At 38.0% G+C, this 16121-nt stretch overlaps 1 protein-coding gene across 2 annotated transcripts in view; it reads left to right on the forward strand.

The window, feature by feature from the left end:
* The first annotated feature begins 175 nt into the window (after window positions 1-175).
* LOC141450654 (neurotrimin-like) overlaps window positions 176-16121 on the forward strand; it is a 461254-nt gene continuing 445308 nt past the window's right edge. Inside the window, exon 1 of one of the 2 annotated variants that reach the window (XM_074121257.1) lies at window positions 176-719. In XM_074121257.1, coding sequence (XP_073977358.1) covers window positions 662-719 — 58 coding nt within the window. In that variant the 5' untranslated portion in view covers window positions 176-661. The remainder of the gene's footprint in view (window positions 720-16121) is intronic. The other variant, XM_074121258.1, reaches the window with a different exon arrangement.

Genomic DNA, 16121 nt, shown 5'->3' on the forward strand with positions numbered 1-16121 from the left:
GCTTACTTTTCACAGCAATAAGGGAATGTGAATTAAAACATCTACTTGCGAAGAAATATTTATTTATTTTTAAATACAGTGGGTGAAAAAAAAAGATATGGGTTATGAAGCTTGCGTATGAGAGCGGAGTGAGTTGGAGGGTTGCGTGGCGCTCCTGGCGGCGGCTAGGCGCGGCAACCGAGCCGCAGTAATCTGCCAGAGTTCGAGCCCGTCTGAACTCGTCCGTGTGTCGGGCTACTCTCAGAACTAGACTGTCCAGTGGTCTGTGACCATTCTCGAGAGTAATTACTAATCAGTCGTACCGTGCCGCGTGCCACTTCCGTCTTGGCATCATCGAGGGAAACCCTCCTCAACTGGATACACTCCTCAAAAATTCTGATATCGCGCGTTCATAAATATGAACTAATTTTGACATTTACTCGTTTTTGTCTTTAAGCAATTCATTTCTAAATATTCTCCATGAGCTGATGGATGAGGAAATCCAACGTCTACTACTGAACAGATTTGGGACCATGAGTGCTTATTAGTGTTTTTGTTAAGTTGGTTTGTTGTTTTTTTTCTTAAAGAAAAAGAAGTTCAGTGCTTTTCTTTTTTTCTTTTAATTTCGTATCTGTTTACAATAGTTTTAAAGAAAAGAATTGGTTTGTTGTCCCAAGAAGATATGTCTCCTCTTGTCATCGCACTGGCCTTCGCAGCCCTCCTGCTGAACGTCCACTCAGGTGAACATCCTTCTACTAGTTTTATTGCACACTCAGATCTAGTTTCTCTACTTCGGCTTAAACTTTATTTCGTTACTTTTAAAATGACTGCGCTGACAATGATAGACAACATCATTGGTTAGTTTGGCACAAAGGAAACTCACAAACAATGAATTTACAGTTTGGGGGTCATCTTATTAAATTTCACTGAGTCGTAATCAATTTTTGCTTTTAATTTGGAGAATAAATTGCTAAGATTCTCAACTGGCTCTGAATATATTTCGCATATATTGGATCCATGTTATAGTTTAGCGCGGCATAATCATAAAAAGAATTGAGATAGGTCACCCGGGAGTTCGGAGCAGGCTTGCCACCTGACCAGCAATACGCCCGAATCACAAGCAACTTGTATTCAATTTAGATTTAGATTTTGTTTTTTTGTTTATATGTTCACTTTAAAAACATACCATAGTTTTAATTTTAATTATTTAAAAAAGCATAAAATTAAAAGACTTTCTACTTTATTTATTCTTTGCAAATGTTGCGGGAGGCAGTGACGGGGGTGGACAAAGAAATTAACGGGAGCCGCCTCCACATGCGGGCCAGTGACACGGCTCAGTGACGTAATTACGAAATATCTAGTGAACACTCGCATCTCCATCTCTTCCTGCTTTTTAATATTTAAATTTTCTTGACACTTTGAATTTAGAGTAGAAGTTCGTGTGCTTTCCGCATAGATATATTCTAAAACATGCTCTTAACCTAGTTAGACTCTTTAAATGGATATTTGGATTCATTAATTTCCTATAAAAATGTTTCACAATTCATTAAGAGTTTATAATACAAACATAACACTCCATGTAATTTCCTTTAGATAGTCAGGAAACGGAAACATAAGTGAAATGAAAATTTGTACATCGAACTGAGTATGGATGTAAGTCCGAAACCGGTCAGGGTTACCAATAGACATGTCAGTTCCGGCGGATAAAGTCAGAGATATTGGGCTAGAAAGATAGCTGGTAGATAATATTACACATGCCATCTTTATTAGAACAATTTTCGATCAAATCGCTAATAATGATAATTCAGTAATGTGGCACTTCCGGTCAAACGATTTCTTCGGAATTTTGGTTTCATTCACAACCGTATTGATATTAATATTTAATAATTGGTCCTTAATGTACTGCGGAAGGAACTCTGGACGGAAGTGGTATCTCATCTCGCCCGGAAGTACCTTAATAAAATGTTTATTGGGAAAACGGGTCAAGTTGAAGTTATTGAACTACAAGGGCGCAGCTCGTACAACAAGTTTAAAGGAGGAACTCTTGGCAACCATTTCAAGAATAAATAAAAAGTCCAAAAATTAATGCATTAAATTAGTACTTGTGGTGGTCGAATTTCGACTAAAACTTTATGGTCACCTCCTCCCCCTATTAGTATTTAAGTGAAACATCAAATTTGAGTAATTTTTCCTTTTCAAGTTGTGGTGGATTTACTTAGATTCACTCACATTGTAATACTACAATACTTACATGTACTCAAATTCGATATTTCTGATAACAACTTAAGCAAATATCTGCCCGATTGCAGCGATTCCTTCGTTCGAGGAGTACACGTGAATTTACATATATTCAAGCAAATATTCAAAATTCGATACTTCAGGAAAAAGTATACATATAACCATCTGGGACAAGAGAAAGTCGGGTGAGGTTAAACAAGGTTTTGGAATTTTTCCGTCGATCCAGAAAATGAATGAATCATTGTCATTTAAAATTGCAAAAAAAGTTTAAATGCTACAAGATTTAAACATATACGGGAGTTCTTTCAACGAGCTGGGACTCGTTGTTGAATCCTTGTTATTCAATAGGTTTTTTTTTAATAATAGCTCTCGTAACGTATAAACTAAACTGATGAAAGTGTGACTTTGGTCCCAGATTGGAGTTTCGAATTCATTTCGTTAGTGAATTAAGTAGTAGCTCTTTTAAATGGACATATTGCGTCACATTGTCACATTATTGACAAACAGACGAATTTAAAATGACATTTTTTAGCACTCAAAACCTACACTTCCTGTGGAAAATCGATATGAAATTGGCTCGAAAAGATTACTTCCGTTACTGTAATATATTCCAGAGCTTGGGAAGTAAAAACACATGAATATTTATAAAGTTAGCGAAAAATCACATGTTTGTTCCAGCAGTTCGAACTCATTAATATTCTTCCAACTCCGAATATTTGACAGACTAATTTTCACCAACATTAAGGTTTGCAAAAACTTAATTTGAAATTTAACTTACCCACCAAAAAATTAGTTCACTGGTTAAACGCAAACTTAGCCGAGTGGTTATAGGCGGGGTCCGCAAAGTTAAGAAGTATTGCGGTACTGGGCTCATTCCAGGTCTAGGCTTTGGATCTTATTTAATAGTTAATATGGGAAATTGTAATTCAACTCAGAGAAGTATGTTTATTAGTCGCTTCTGTCCACGACACCTAATTTAATAGTTGGGTTCAATTAGATTAGATTCAACTAGGGCGGCCTCAAGGCCTACGCCATTGCGACCCCTTTGGATCTATTGTGGCTCCCCTCACTCTAAAGCTCGCCATCCAGACCCGTCCCTTTGATCAGACTCTTAATTCTGGTGGGTGCAATTAAAAAGTAGGCATTACTTTGCGAATGTGTGATCATTAAAACGGGAAATTGCAGCAAGTTCAACTTTAATATTTGAATTGGTATTACCGATGGACCAGATAATGTGGGAAATTTTAACGTAAAGCTCTATTAGCAATTCGCAGATTTATGAATTCGGCAGTTCCAGAATCTCTTAAAATGGAGAAGAAAATGTTTATAGTTGAATTGTACGTGTAAATAGAAAAACTGGAGCTCTGTTTCAGCCCAGGAGCCGGAATATATAGTTCTTTCTGCCAATACAATTTCAGCATGACAAGAGGAAAAATCAAGGCCAATAATGAATTACACTAATTGGCAGTTGATTAATAGTACGCCGTGGCCGAAGTGCAGTTGGGAACTGGTCTACCTCACTCAGTATTAATTAGCAGGCACCTGCAGTCCGCTGTCATTCTGCAACCATCCCCTCTAATTATTTATTTTGATTGGCTGGATGAAGGTAAACTGTGATACCCGAGAATATCCTGTGGGGTTTCTCTTTGTGAATCGACCCAACAATCTTGCCTGAAACTTATGCTAAATTGATCTTACTCCAATTTTTGCAGAAAATTAAGTCAATTGAAATTGTATGTCTTTTTTTCCTAAAGTTTGAAAATTTAAGTGAATATGATGATGAATTTGCGACGAAGTTTTCTGGAATTTGGGCGGTTCCGGATCGGAGACGATTGATAGATATTTGATTAAGACGCTTTTACTTTTTCATACTCTAGTAGGAAAGGGAAATACTTCCCTTATAGATAAGGAAAGTACTGTAATCATAGCAAATTTTCAAAGTTTTAGCGGAAATATGCGTCCAAAAAAGCGGTTTTCTCGAATGGGCTGAGTTGAACAAAATGTATCAAGAAAAAATACTGGCCGGAAGCTGACGGCAATTTGTTGCTATCGTTTCGTACTAATTGGTAATTAGGTAATGCAAAGTCCTACGTTAGAAATTAATTTGTGGAGTATCGTATAAATTATTTTGTCATCAAAATAGTTATTATAGTAATAAACGGTCTTATGAGAAATAGGCTTTCTGTAGGAAAGAGCTCGGATAGTGCTGTCCATCATTAACACATGCTGGTCAATTCTGTACTCAGACCTTAAACGGCGGGCATCCTTAGAAGACGCGGAGACGCCAGCCATTGGGAGGTTCCAGCCCTCGGAGTGGCTGATGACGAAAGTTGATGACGTCAATAAAGTTGGGCAACGTCTTCAGCTGACCGCTGCTCGCCAGTTTGAAAGATAGTGTCTTTAAGAAACAGTCTAAATTAGTCTTTTCTCCTGATCTTCGTTTCGGTAAGAAGGAGTAGCGCAGTCGTGTCATGATATCAATATTACTTTTGCCGGTAATTTACTTTGGCTTTTCTTTCTCAACGTCCGAATTTAAAACAATTTATTCTAAACAACATTATCCATATTGGTGAACAATACCCTGACGTGATCTTTCAGTGGTGAGCACCTACCCCTAGAACGTATTTTCCTGTCGAAGTGAATAAAATAAACTTTGTAGATCTGTGAGTGTGTAGTAGTGAGTTTTGTTTAAATTACTGTAGGTTAACTAATATGAATAGGACTTATTTATAAGAATAAGGTCTGTCTAATCCGAAAATTGTAACTTAGAAAATAGGTAACCGAGCACTCTCTCCCGGAAATGACCCTAATCAAAATTTCTTGGGTCTTTGATTCAAGTAGAAGTTAGCCTAGAGTCTAGTGGAGGGATTAGCTATGTGGTTAGCGTACTCGATTCCCACGCGGAGGTCCCGGGTTCGAATCCAGCTGCTAACCCTTAGATTTTCACTTCCTAGGAGCTTCTTACAGCTCACTGTCCGGTGATGGACAGTGTTGTCTGTAACGAGAGCACTGTCCGGAGGCCGGCAGTGCACTGAAAAAAGTTCCAAGCGCTAATAACCTCAGCTGTTGATGCGCTAAAAAAAAAAAAAAAGAAAAAAAAGAGAGTCATGGAGAAAACTGTTATTAAAAAAAAAATTTTAGAAAATCTAGAAAAAGGGAAAATCTACTCGGTGAACTGGAACTTCCGATTGCGAGGTTTTCCTAGCTACAGTCGGTCGGCTTGTGCGAGTATGTTGTTAAGACATTTTCGAAATAAGTAATTTCAGCTCCCCCTTGCGAATTTTATTTTGATATATATTCTATACATGCAATTAAAACGCTCACGTTAGAACCTTCATATCTGCAGCCTGCCCGTGGGTTTAAGAATGAAATTCATATCTTAACCTTGCAGCATGGTGAACGACTGTAACGCTATTTTATTATTTTGTTGGTTGTTATTGTTTTCGACATTTGTAGTTTTCCTGCTTTAACATTGGCTGGGATAGTAGTTGTGTAATATTTTCATTTAAAAATGAATTAACCTACAGGGGGCATGACATTTAATTTAAAATGTAATTCCCTTTCGTTGTCTGAATTAAGACTAGCAGCGTGGAGGGTGAGTCTTTAAATGTCCGCCTTTTTCTTTTAATTTACTTCCTTTTCCGGAGTATTGCTGCTGATGTCAGCATCCTATTCTCTCACATAAGGACGGCACATCTTTCCTCACGAAAAGAAACTATTCCTTTCAGCACTCTCTTTCGGTATAGACTCACCTACAGTAAATTAACTCCCAGCTTAGTTCCAGACGGTAATATAAATATTTCTCAGGAGATAGCGCTTAGTCTGTACCCCGACGGGGCTCTGCTAATTAATCTCCCCTCCTCTGTAAGACAACTCACCAACTTTTCTAAATGTTTTTTTAGAAACTGGGGATTTTAATTCGATGAAAATGCACTACATTAAACGGAAGTATATTAACTTGCTAGCTTTAGGCGGAGTTAGACCTGCCCCTAGGCAGGTTGAGTTTCTGGCATTGTTTCAGCTGATCTGGGAGTAAAGTGTTTCAGAATGTAACAGAATAGCCCGACCGCTTCCTTTTGCTACTTATTCACAACGTCTCAACTCCGAGTTTTATAACATATTTACTGGTGGTGACGGTCCAATCCGTAATTTTTCAAATCCGTCAGATATTTCAGTCTCATAAATACTTTACAGAAGTTTGAAACATACAATCTACTGAAATCACACTTTGGAGCAGTGCCTAGTTAAATAATGTTTCTGTACAATTATTTCTAATAAGAGTACGTAGAAGACCGCAAAGGAAAAGTGTTCACAAAATTATATAAGAAAATAATTGGAACCAATTCCAAAAAACATCGGCTAAAACATCTGTTCAGTAAAAAGGCCAGTGCAGAGGAGTTGTTTACACTAAATTTACTATTTAATTATTATTATTATTATTATTATTATAGAAAAGAAAACCCTTCCAGTTGGTTGGTTTGAACCAAAAGTTTATTTCTAGTTCGATTGGTGTACATTAAAACCAAATATGAAATTTTAAATGCCTGCAATTTCTTGTTTTAGCTGTTGACCTCAGCCAATCGCACCCTCTCATTTCTCTCTCTCTCTCTCTCTCTTACACATACTATACATAGAACAAATTGTAATAGCAACTTTTTAGAAAGCTACAGAAAACTCGACGAGATGTCAACAGTTCTTCTTTCAATTGTAAAAGAAAAGTGAATTTTCTAAAACTTGACTCTCTGCAATGTTCTAGCCAACAGGCGCCGCCACGATAGCTAACAATTTTTAAAAAAATTTAATTCTAAAGTTAAAGCCTTTGTATATTAGTACTGGTCGTTTCAAAACTTTAAATGATTTACAAAATAATTCTTATGATTACTGGTAGATCGTCCGGGAAAATGACGACTATTCCAGTTGAGAGAGTAAGGAGAAGTTGCCGTTTGACGTTCATCAAGCCAGAGAGTCTGCCTAGGGACCGCTTTATCAACGCAGTCACTAAATACACAATAGATTTATATATTTAAAAAGTTATGAAAAGAAGTGGGGAGAGGGGCAGATGTGAGGGTGCCCCACCCCGCCACTCCTCAAATTCCCCGTGAAAATAAAAGGGCTGCCATCATTTAACTTTTCCCAGCAACTTCCGTCTCCGCGTCTGCTCTTGTCCCGAACATTCTACTTCTGCTCTCCAGTCTACCTGTTTGTTTTTTAAATTCCAGCCCCGGTAGTTTTTTAAGTGGCAGTGTCCCTGAGCTTTCTCAGCCATTCTACAAAGCGCGCCATTGAAACTGAACTTTTCATTTCTAGTCTTCATTCCAGGTTTTTCCTTTTATTCATTTCTCCTTTCTATCTGCAACTGGTTTGCACGTCCGGCATCGTGTGCCGCTACTGTTTCCGGTAATGAATCGAAAATATTCAATTGGATAATTTCTATTTCCGCAAGTTTTATCATCATAGAAATCTAAGAATTATATCACCAGATATCCATGACCAGCTGTCTGTTGTAGAATTCAGAAAGCAATCCGGTATAAAATACTATTTTGGTAAGAAGGGCGCACTATTTCGGGGAGATGTTTGTCCTAATTTCTGAAAACACTTGTTCAGCAGTTCTCTTCAGCGAAGAAACTGCTGGATATAGAAAAGTTAGCAGAAGTTATTTGTACTCTTGAAAATAAGATGGTCGCAGGAGAAGATGGGCTGGCAGCGGAATTAATTATGGAACAGGAATTGGGTAATGTGTACAATCTACTGAGCATCCGGTCAGTCAATGGGAGAGAGGGGTCTACAGAAGTTATATTTAAAAAAACCGCAGTATAACTTGAAGATGAAAATTTTTGAAAAAACCTACTTCTCTACATCCTTATTAATTCGATTGTCGATTAAAGGTTGAAAAAGAGGTTGATGATTACCTTTGCAATTTTAGGAAAGGAAGCTCAATAATAGGTGATAAAATAACTTGGAATAAGACATTTCCTCGTCTCTCTACAGACTTCCGACGAGCCTTCGGCACTTTAGATCGGAGAAACTATGAAATAATAAAACTATTAGAGTAATAAACTGATAAAATGGTTGCCTGCTGAATCCACTTAACCCGAATGACTCTTTACTAGTGGTAGTGTCAACGTGAGGCCCTATTTCTCTCGTTGCAAGAGCTAAGACAAGGCGATGCATTCTGTATTCTACTCTCAATATCGTTGTCTATCCTATTGAAAAGGATCAATTACGGAAAATCAAACTATCCCTCTCATGGTTGGAAACTGGCGTATGGCTGCTCAAGTTAGAAATAGAAACGTACGTTGTGCTTTGTTTTAAAACGTGTTTTAATGCAAATTTTAAAAAAGAAAGATTTTCAAGACGTAAAAACTCATGTTTTATTTTCGCGTCTTAAAAAAGTGGAATCATCATCTCTGTGGAAAGGTTACTCGTATATTTAAAAAACAAAACAAATGTACCCCACCTTACAAATTTATTTAGCTAACACCTTGTCTCTTGTCCTTTTACAAACATCCAGATCTCCTGAAGATGCCTGAACTCCATTGGGAGCAGATCTCTGTAAATATTTGTTTCTTACGTTTATTGGGAACTTTGCAACTTTGGCATATTTCCAGGAGAACCACAGTATCCACGAGTTTGAAATTTAGTCGCTCTAATTATACTCAAATTATTAATTACATTAAATACTAATTAATAAGCAGTTAGCTAGATTGCTATTTTGAACCAGTTGCCGCAGTAAATAACCTACAAATTAATTAATACAGTATTATGGCCAATGCAAATTTGCACTCAACTTATGCAATATGCTGCATTTACGGCAGTAAATCTGTTACCAAAATTCACTATTTATCCTGCAATTTATACTCCAATAATTATAAGTTGGAGCAGTTTATTCATCTAACCAACTAAATATCCTCAGGCAAATGCTTCGTGTGAACACTAACAAGTACGAGCTAAATGTGGAAAGCCTTCCTTCAGAAAAATCTTTGCTTTCCTCGGAAAATATTTCAAATAAAACTTGTAGATATAGTCTGCAGGGTGCCATTTTGTCATAATGTTCTGTTTTACTAACTTTGTAATGGTAGTAAGAATTGAAGATGATCCAAACTATTGGGAAAAGTTAGGACCTTGAAAATGCAGTTAAGACTCTCACAGCAGATTTTTATATTTTGTTTTGGGTCGTGTTTTATATATCTTGTAAATTCCTTCTCTAATTAAAATTAAATTTAATAATTTTGTGGTAAGTGATCAAAGCCTTTAATACGTCGATAGTTGATAGGTCAGTATTGAAAGTTTGATTGAGGAGAATCTTCGTACAGATTAAATAAAAATAAAAGTTCTAATAGAGAAGACCTTACTGGTCGGTTAGCAACTGTTTTCATCCAGCAGCGCTAAGGGAAATAGGAAATAGGTAGAGTTGCCCTCAGAACGACGTCAGATCTTCACCGATGAGATTTACCGAATCGGCTAATTTCAGCTGCAGGCAATGTCCTCTAAATGCTAGTCTTTGTCCACCAGGTACAGAAGTAGTGAGGAGTGAAAAAATTACAGTTGGAGGTGTGCAGTATTTTGAACAGTTCAAACCCGATGAAAGAAACGAGCTGCGGCTGGGTAGAAATAAACATGAGGAGGAGTGAAGCGGTTCAAGTTAAATCGATTTAGACGAGCGGCGGATGGAGGGGAACTCACAGAAGGCCTCAGCTCGCAGGTTTCGAACTCGCAGAAGAACCAGAGTTCTTAGGCCGCAGCTCGCAGGTTTCGAACTCGCAGAAGAACCAGAGTTCTTAGGCCGCAGCTCGCAGGTTTCGAACTCGCAGAAGAACCAGAGTTCTTAGGCTGCAGCTCGCAGGTTTCTCACAGGGGTCGCATTACCAAGTTTAGCTCCTTCTAGCCCAAATTATTGCAACTTTTTGTTATTTTCTGTTTTACTTTACTTTTAGTTCCCAAAATTTCCATGAATTCAAAAAATAAATTATTCAGGGTTTCATTTTATAAATAAAATAGTTTAGAAGTGCAGTAGCGTGAGGGAGTAAACTACAGATCACTGGCCGAACATCTATCGCCCTGTTTCTTGTATTGTAAGAGAGAGTCAGTGTGCCTAAACTATTAGACTAAATCTTCGTGGGAGAGCTGCCGTAACAGTTTGTTTTTCCTGAGGCGTTTCAACCCGAACGTAAAAAGTGGCCGAATATCTTTCGAAGGTTCTTTTGCTTTCCATATGTTGAAAATTCTTTCACTTACCTCTGCTAAGATGTACGTTTCACTCCACTACGTTACAACTGCTCGATTGATTGTTTTACGAGTACATATAGTAACTCTACTATCGCTTTTCGAGAGAATCTCTGGTATCTTTTGTTGAAGAGCTGTGCTCGCCACGATTTTGAGCTGCTGACTGTTGGATGTCTAATTGGAAGGGAAGTGGTTCTTATGTGTTTAGCATTACACAAAAATGGAAAACCGCAGAAATTTTAATTTTTGGGACACCATAGGTCTTAGCATCAAGTTTTAGGACAAAATGAGCTGAACAAATTAACCGATGTTCCATTTTTTTGGTGGTCTGACACAAAATCGGCACCAACAATTTATTAAAAGTTGGTATTCTAACTATTTATAGGGCTTATTACGGCTGACGTCACTGGATGGCCGCCGTTTCCGCAATCAAACCAGTGTTTGTGTGCTAAGCCCCAGTTCATCTGTTTTACTGGTTGAACTTACTGTACAGTAGTAACATTCTTAACTAAAGAGAGAAATTTCTAGTTGGGGTGTGCAGGGTGCCAGCAGGCATATTTGTAAAAACCAATATTTGGTTTTTACTTATTGAAAATTATGTTTACTCTTTGTGGCTTCCTACCACAAATTGAAAACAATCTAAGTGAAATAGTTTTTGCGAGAGAAATCCTAGCAGAAACTCTAGAGAACAAATCAGCTGGGAAAAGTTTATTTGCTTACATGTAAGTTGGTAGTCCGAGTTGAATTCATATGACCAACGGAAACCATTTAAATTACCTGAATATTCATAAGTTTATTTACATGGAGGTTTCACTCTCTGGAGGGCATCCACCAAACCTAACGTTCTCGCTGGAATATATTTCAATAGCTTCTATCGATTTGAGGCCATATTTTATTAAATATTTCATGCAACATGCTAATTTATAGCTAAATGTACATCCGTTCTGTGGTTACAAAGTTTATCTCAAGTCAGCCAAATTTTTTGATCTGGAATAAATATTTACTTTAAAGTTGAAATAGTATAGTGTGGAAACAGAACCGTAGCTGTTACTTAAGGACCCAGCTCAGCTTACTGGGCCGAGTTTATCCCTTACTGCATCCCTGATATTAATAGGATTTTATAGAATTCAGTAGATTGTCTGCAAGTGTAGGGCGAGGCATATTGCAGCACTGCATAAGACTAACATTCTCAGTGGAACAAGTTCTATTTTGTAATACCTACCCTGAGATCCGATTAAGATAGCCTTATCATCTAATTATACTGTCTGAGAAATATAAACGTTTAAGGCAAATTAGTCCCTTACAAGGGTAATATTTGCTGTTAGAGTAAGTCTTGTGAGTGTGCTCTAGTAGTGAAATTCGTCCGAATGAAGTAACCGCTACAATCCAATTTAGTAATCACAGCGTCTGTAACAATCTGCAGTTTTCGAGGAGAGGTGCCGCACTGTAAACAGAGATCCTTAATTCTTTAAAGTGCTTTCAACCTCCTACTAATCCCGGGATCATCCTTCTTTTCATTTCTTTTATCATCGCGATCTGTATCCCTGCTTCCTTTATTCCACCACTCTCTCTTTTGGACTCTCCTGTCTCTGGCACGTAGATATTTATGACGAGCGTCTGTCTGGAGTGCTCACCGGAATTAGTCTGGAGGCAGTATCGCGATCGTGTTCATCAGAAGTGAAAGAAAGGGTTTTCCCTGAATATGTGCGCAGACTAAAGCATTGAAAAAGAAAATTGGTAAAAAACTACTTTTCCATTGGGTGTTGCCTTAAAACACGTTGGTATGTGAAAACTCACAATAGAAAATTAAAGCAATTTAATGACCACGTGACGCAAAATGCAAATAAAAAAGTAATCGATATTAGAGGTTAGCTGGTGCAGACTGTAGCCCGCCCCCCTATTTAGACCAAAAATTATTCAAACTTTGAAAGTTCGGATTTCCTCTGGTGTTACGCTTTTGGATGTTGTAACCTAGAGTACCAATATAATTTTTTTCCCCATAGACTGTGTGTGTACGCAGGTTGCTACTTGGTATTCGCTCTGGTTCTGCTATCGATTTTGGCATTCAGGTTTTTGGAAAAATATCTGACCCAAGATTTTCTAGATTTTCGTACTTTTCTGAGATTTTTCTTGCATAATAAAGCCTTACCTAAATGCCATTGACTTTAAGAAGAACGAAAAAATAAATAAACAAATCAGATTGCTTTGAGTTTTGGTTGTTTGGGGTCGATCAATGTTAATTAAACTCAGAGATAGGTGTTGGTTAGTGTAATTACATATTTAGTTACCTGCGGTCTGATTTATGGCAGTTCTGACCTACTACGTCCATATAACTTAACTATTTCAGTTGAATTCAGTTTCAGAGAAAACTTGCCAATGAGCATTGTATGTATCGTGTAGGAGTTCGCTTCAGATTTTTGTGTGATCACCAGGCGAAGAGTGTTTGTTGCAAGATGTATGTTATTGAGAAATGTGGGTTATACAAGTGAAGTGGTTGTAGCCCATCTACATCTGTGAAAGGCAATTCATCATGGCTCACCGCCGAACTCAAGATGCAAACTGGGGCTGCCATAGCCCATGCATTTCACTGCAGCCCCTTTGCTCACTTACTTCATAAGCACTTGCTGTAGCCAGTCTGACCAAACCACTGCGCCATACAAGCAAAGACCTTCCCCCTCGACGCACAGTGGCTCTGCCTGCCATTCACTCTTCTTCCCCTACAATCGCCCCAAGCGCCACTTACTCCCCCACAAATCTTAGCGCAGTTACAGTTTATTGTTGTATATGTTCTTTTTGATTCAATGAAACGGAATCCATTACATGTAGATAAATGCTACTAGTGTTTTGTTATCTAGTCAGCGCTCCGGTCTTTATATAACTTCTTAATATAAAAATCGAAAAAGTTACAGTGAAATGCAAAATTTCCGGGAGTTCCTTAAAATGTTCCTTAAATAATTAAGTTTTTATTATTAATTATTAAATTGCTGAATTCTTCTCCAAAGGGGTCTCGTTACGTCATTGTTACACTTCATTGAGAGAGAGAGAGAGAGAGAGAGAGAAGTGAAGTAATAACAAGAGCGTACTTTAAAAATAAATAAGTAAATACTTTAAAATAATTATTAATACATTGCGTAATCATTTTGCCCAACTTATTTTAATCATTATTAAAAGAGGACTTGTTTCATATAACATCACCTACATAAATTCGAATCTGAAGTTGGGTCTTGATCAGTCTCTCAGACTTCAATGAAACATTTAAAACTTTAACTCACTTAGAAGCATTACTATTTAGTGATAAATTCTTATAGCTATCTTTGCTATTCTCGGGCTGCCTAAAACCTTTTATTAACTTCATACTTCTGATCCACTCTTTAGAAAGCCTTGCCCTTACATATTCTCTTGAACAACGGAACTCTACCTAACGGAAACAAAGAATTTCACTGACATCGAACGGTTCCATTATTTTTCTTAACCTTCCCCATGTGGTTTGTCCAACAGCAATCTCAAATGTGTCTTAAGGCAAACTCAAGTCTAATACAAAACGATGTCGGGAATAATTATGATGGGGGGGGGACAGAATTTACAAATACTTTTAAATGTTTCAAGTGATTACCTAACGGCGAACATTTATTTTAGTTACTAAAGTAAGAGAATGTAATAATTGTGGTGAGGGGTGGGGGACTCAAGATGGAGTATTCGGAGTGTTCCGATTGGAAGGATGCTCCTCTGGCAAGCATTACAAGTATTTGTTAGGGCAGAGACAGTGTGAACTATGTACTCAAGAGGAAGATGAGATGTGACTTATCCTGGAGCAGATTTCTGCTGTACACCTTATTGAGAAGAAGCATTTGTACGCCTGCCAGATAGGCTGCTCTGTGGACAGGAACAGGATGACGGCTTTAAAAGAAAAGCTATAGAAACAGAAAGGGAAGAGGGAACGTGTCTTATAGAGTTGTACTGTTTTGCATACCGGCTGAACGCCGCGCAAGCAGTCTAGATAATGGAAATGCTAAACACTTGTCTTGTGATAATATCTGACTGGAGGAACGTCCCTAGTGCTCACCATGGCACCATTGAATTAATCAGCAGCACTGTAGCTCGGCGACGGGGGGCGAGCTAGGAACTGCAAAGGCCGGAGGAGGCGGCAGTAGACTCTTGAGAACGGCTTTCCCATCTTAACTACATGCACTCCCCCTGTCTCGCGACCACACTGTCTCCTCCTGACGGCTAGCTACGCTACTAACAGATGAATATTTCATACGATTCCTTGTGACTTGAATAGCATATCGCTCAACCAACATCCTCCAAGAACCGGAAGTGGCCGAACATTCCTTGACCCAAACGAGCGCTAAAAGTTAATGCTATTTTACTTACACTTCATTAGCGCCAGTAGGCTAGGAGAGAGTTCTGGCACAGGTCAAATTGGCGCTTGGGAGCCATTGTCTTCATCGTATTGGTCAACTAATGTAAGTTCATTCCATCTTTTCGAATTGAATTTACTCTTTTTGGTTTAGGTTATTTCAGTCACGCTTGAATTGCTTTTGTTCTTCACCTAATTTCCTCTCGCCACTTGCCTTTTGATTCGTCACGTGGTCTCTTCAAATATGTTTTCGGCCTCATCTTGATGTGCTTATTTATTTTGCTGAACTCTCTCAGGTAATTGCTTTCAACTCCAAGCGTGCATAGTGTTTTATACGTATATTCATTTTTATCTAATTTTTCTGCTAGGATGGACCATCTATTGAAAGACGTTTATTCTTCACCTCTGTGCTACAGCTCAGCCTAATGTACCTCTTGATGACGATAACTTCTTAGACCACAATCACTTTTTATTTTATTTTATTTAATTTATTGGTTTTTCACTATCAGGGCTTTTATTACGAAGGAGGGCCTCCATCGCCTACAAGTTGCTCCCAAATTTTCTCACTTTTATGCTCAGTAGGCGGACGGAGACATCTCCACCAATCCCTTCCATTGATTGACTGGTAGAGGCATCAACTCATCAGCCTTATCATACCTCTCGTTCGTTCTTCGAGCACTGGTCAACTTGCTTCAGCTCCGTTCGCTGTGAACTGAACAACAAATTCAGCAAAGAAAACCTAATGTGCTTAAGAAGAATGTTTCATCTTCAGAAAATCTTAATCTTCTATTTCCACAACTCGATTTCAGAAATGTGACTGGCTGCGAGTAGATTCCTCTCTCGTGAGGAGCAGAGAAAAAAGTTACAATTTTGCCGTATTTAGTCGGGTATTTGTTATTTATCAATTTTGCCAAAGTACGTGGACAATGAACACTGACAATGATTTACTGGCTCGCACTTAATGTGGGATTACTCAGATACAAATAAATCATTCGATAAATGCCGAAGATATATTAGACGGGTATTGTCCGCACAAGTATTTGTTACCAAGCCATAAATCTCACTTGGTTCCGCTTATAAAAATAGTTTATTTTAAAATTAATTGTTCTACTTCCCCCACTCTTGGTAAAGAGTGAATGTTGCAGTCGCATCAATTTTCTGGAAATGGAGTTTTCCCCGGAAATATAAGTTTTGTGGTTTCCTGATTAAGGAAGAAAATCTGGTGAGAAGCACATCCGCTTTTCTTTTAAAGAATAGATTTGAGTTCAAACTTAAGGTTTATGTAAGAATGGATTTGAGTTCAAACTTAATAATATTAGGA

The sequence above is a fragment of the Rhodnius prolixus genome, unplaced genomic scaffold (genome assembly GCF_049639745.1).
Source record: "Rhodnius prolixus isolate KJV_2025 unplaced genomic scaffold, Rpr scaffold_8, whole genome shotgun sequence".
In the NCBI taxonomy this organism is placed as follows: Eukaryota; Metazoa; Arthropoda; class Insecta; order Hemiptera; family Reduviidae; genus Rhodnius; species Rhodnius prolixus.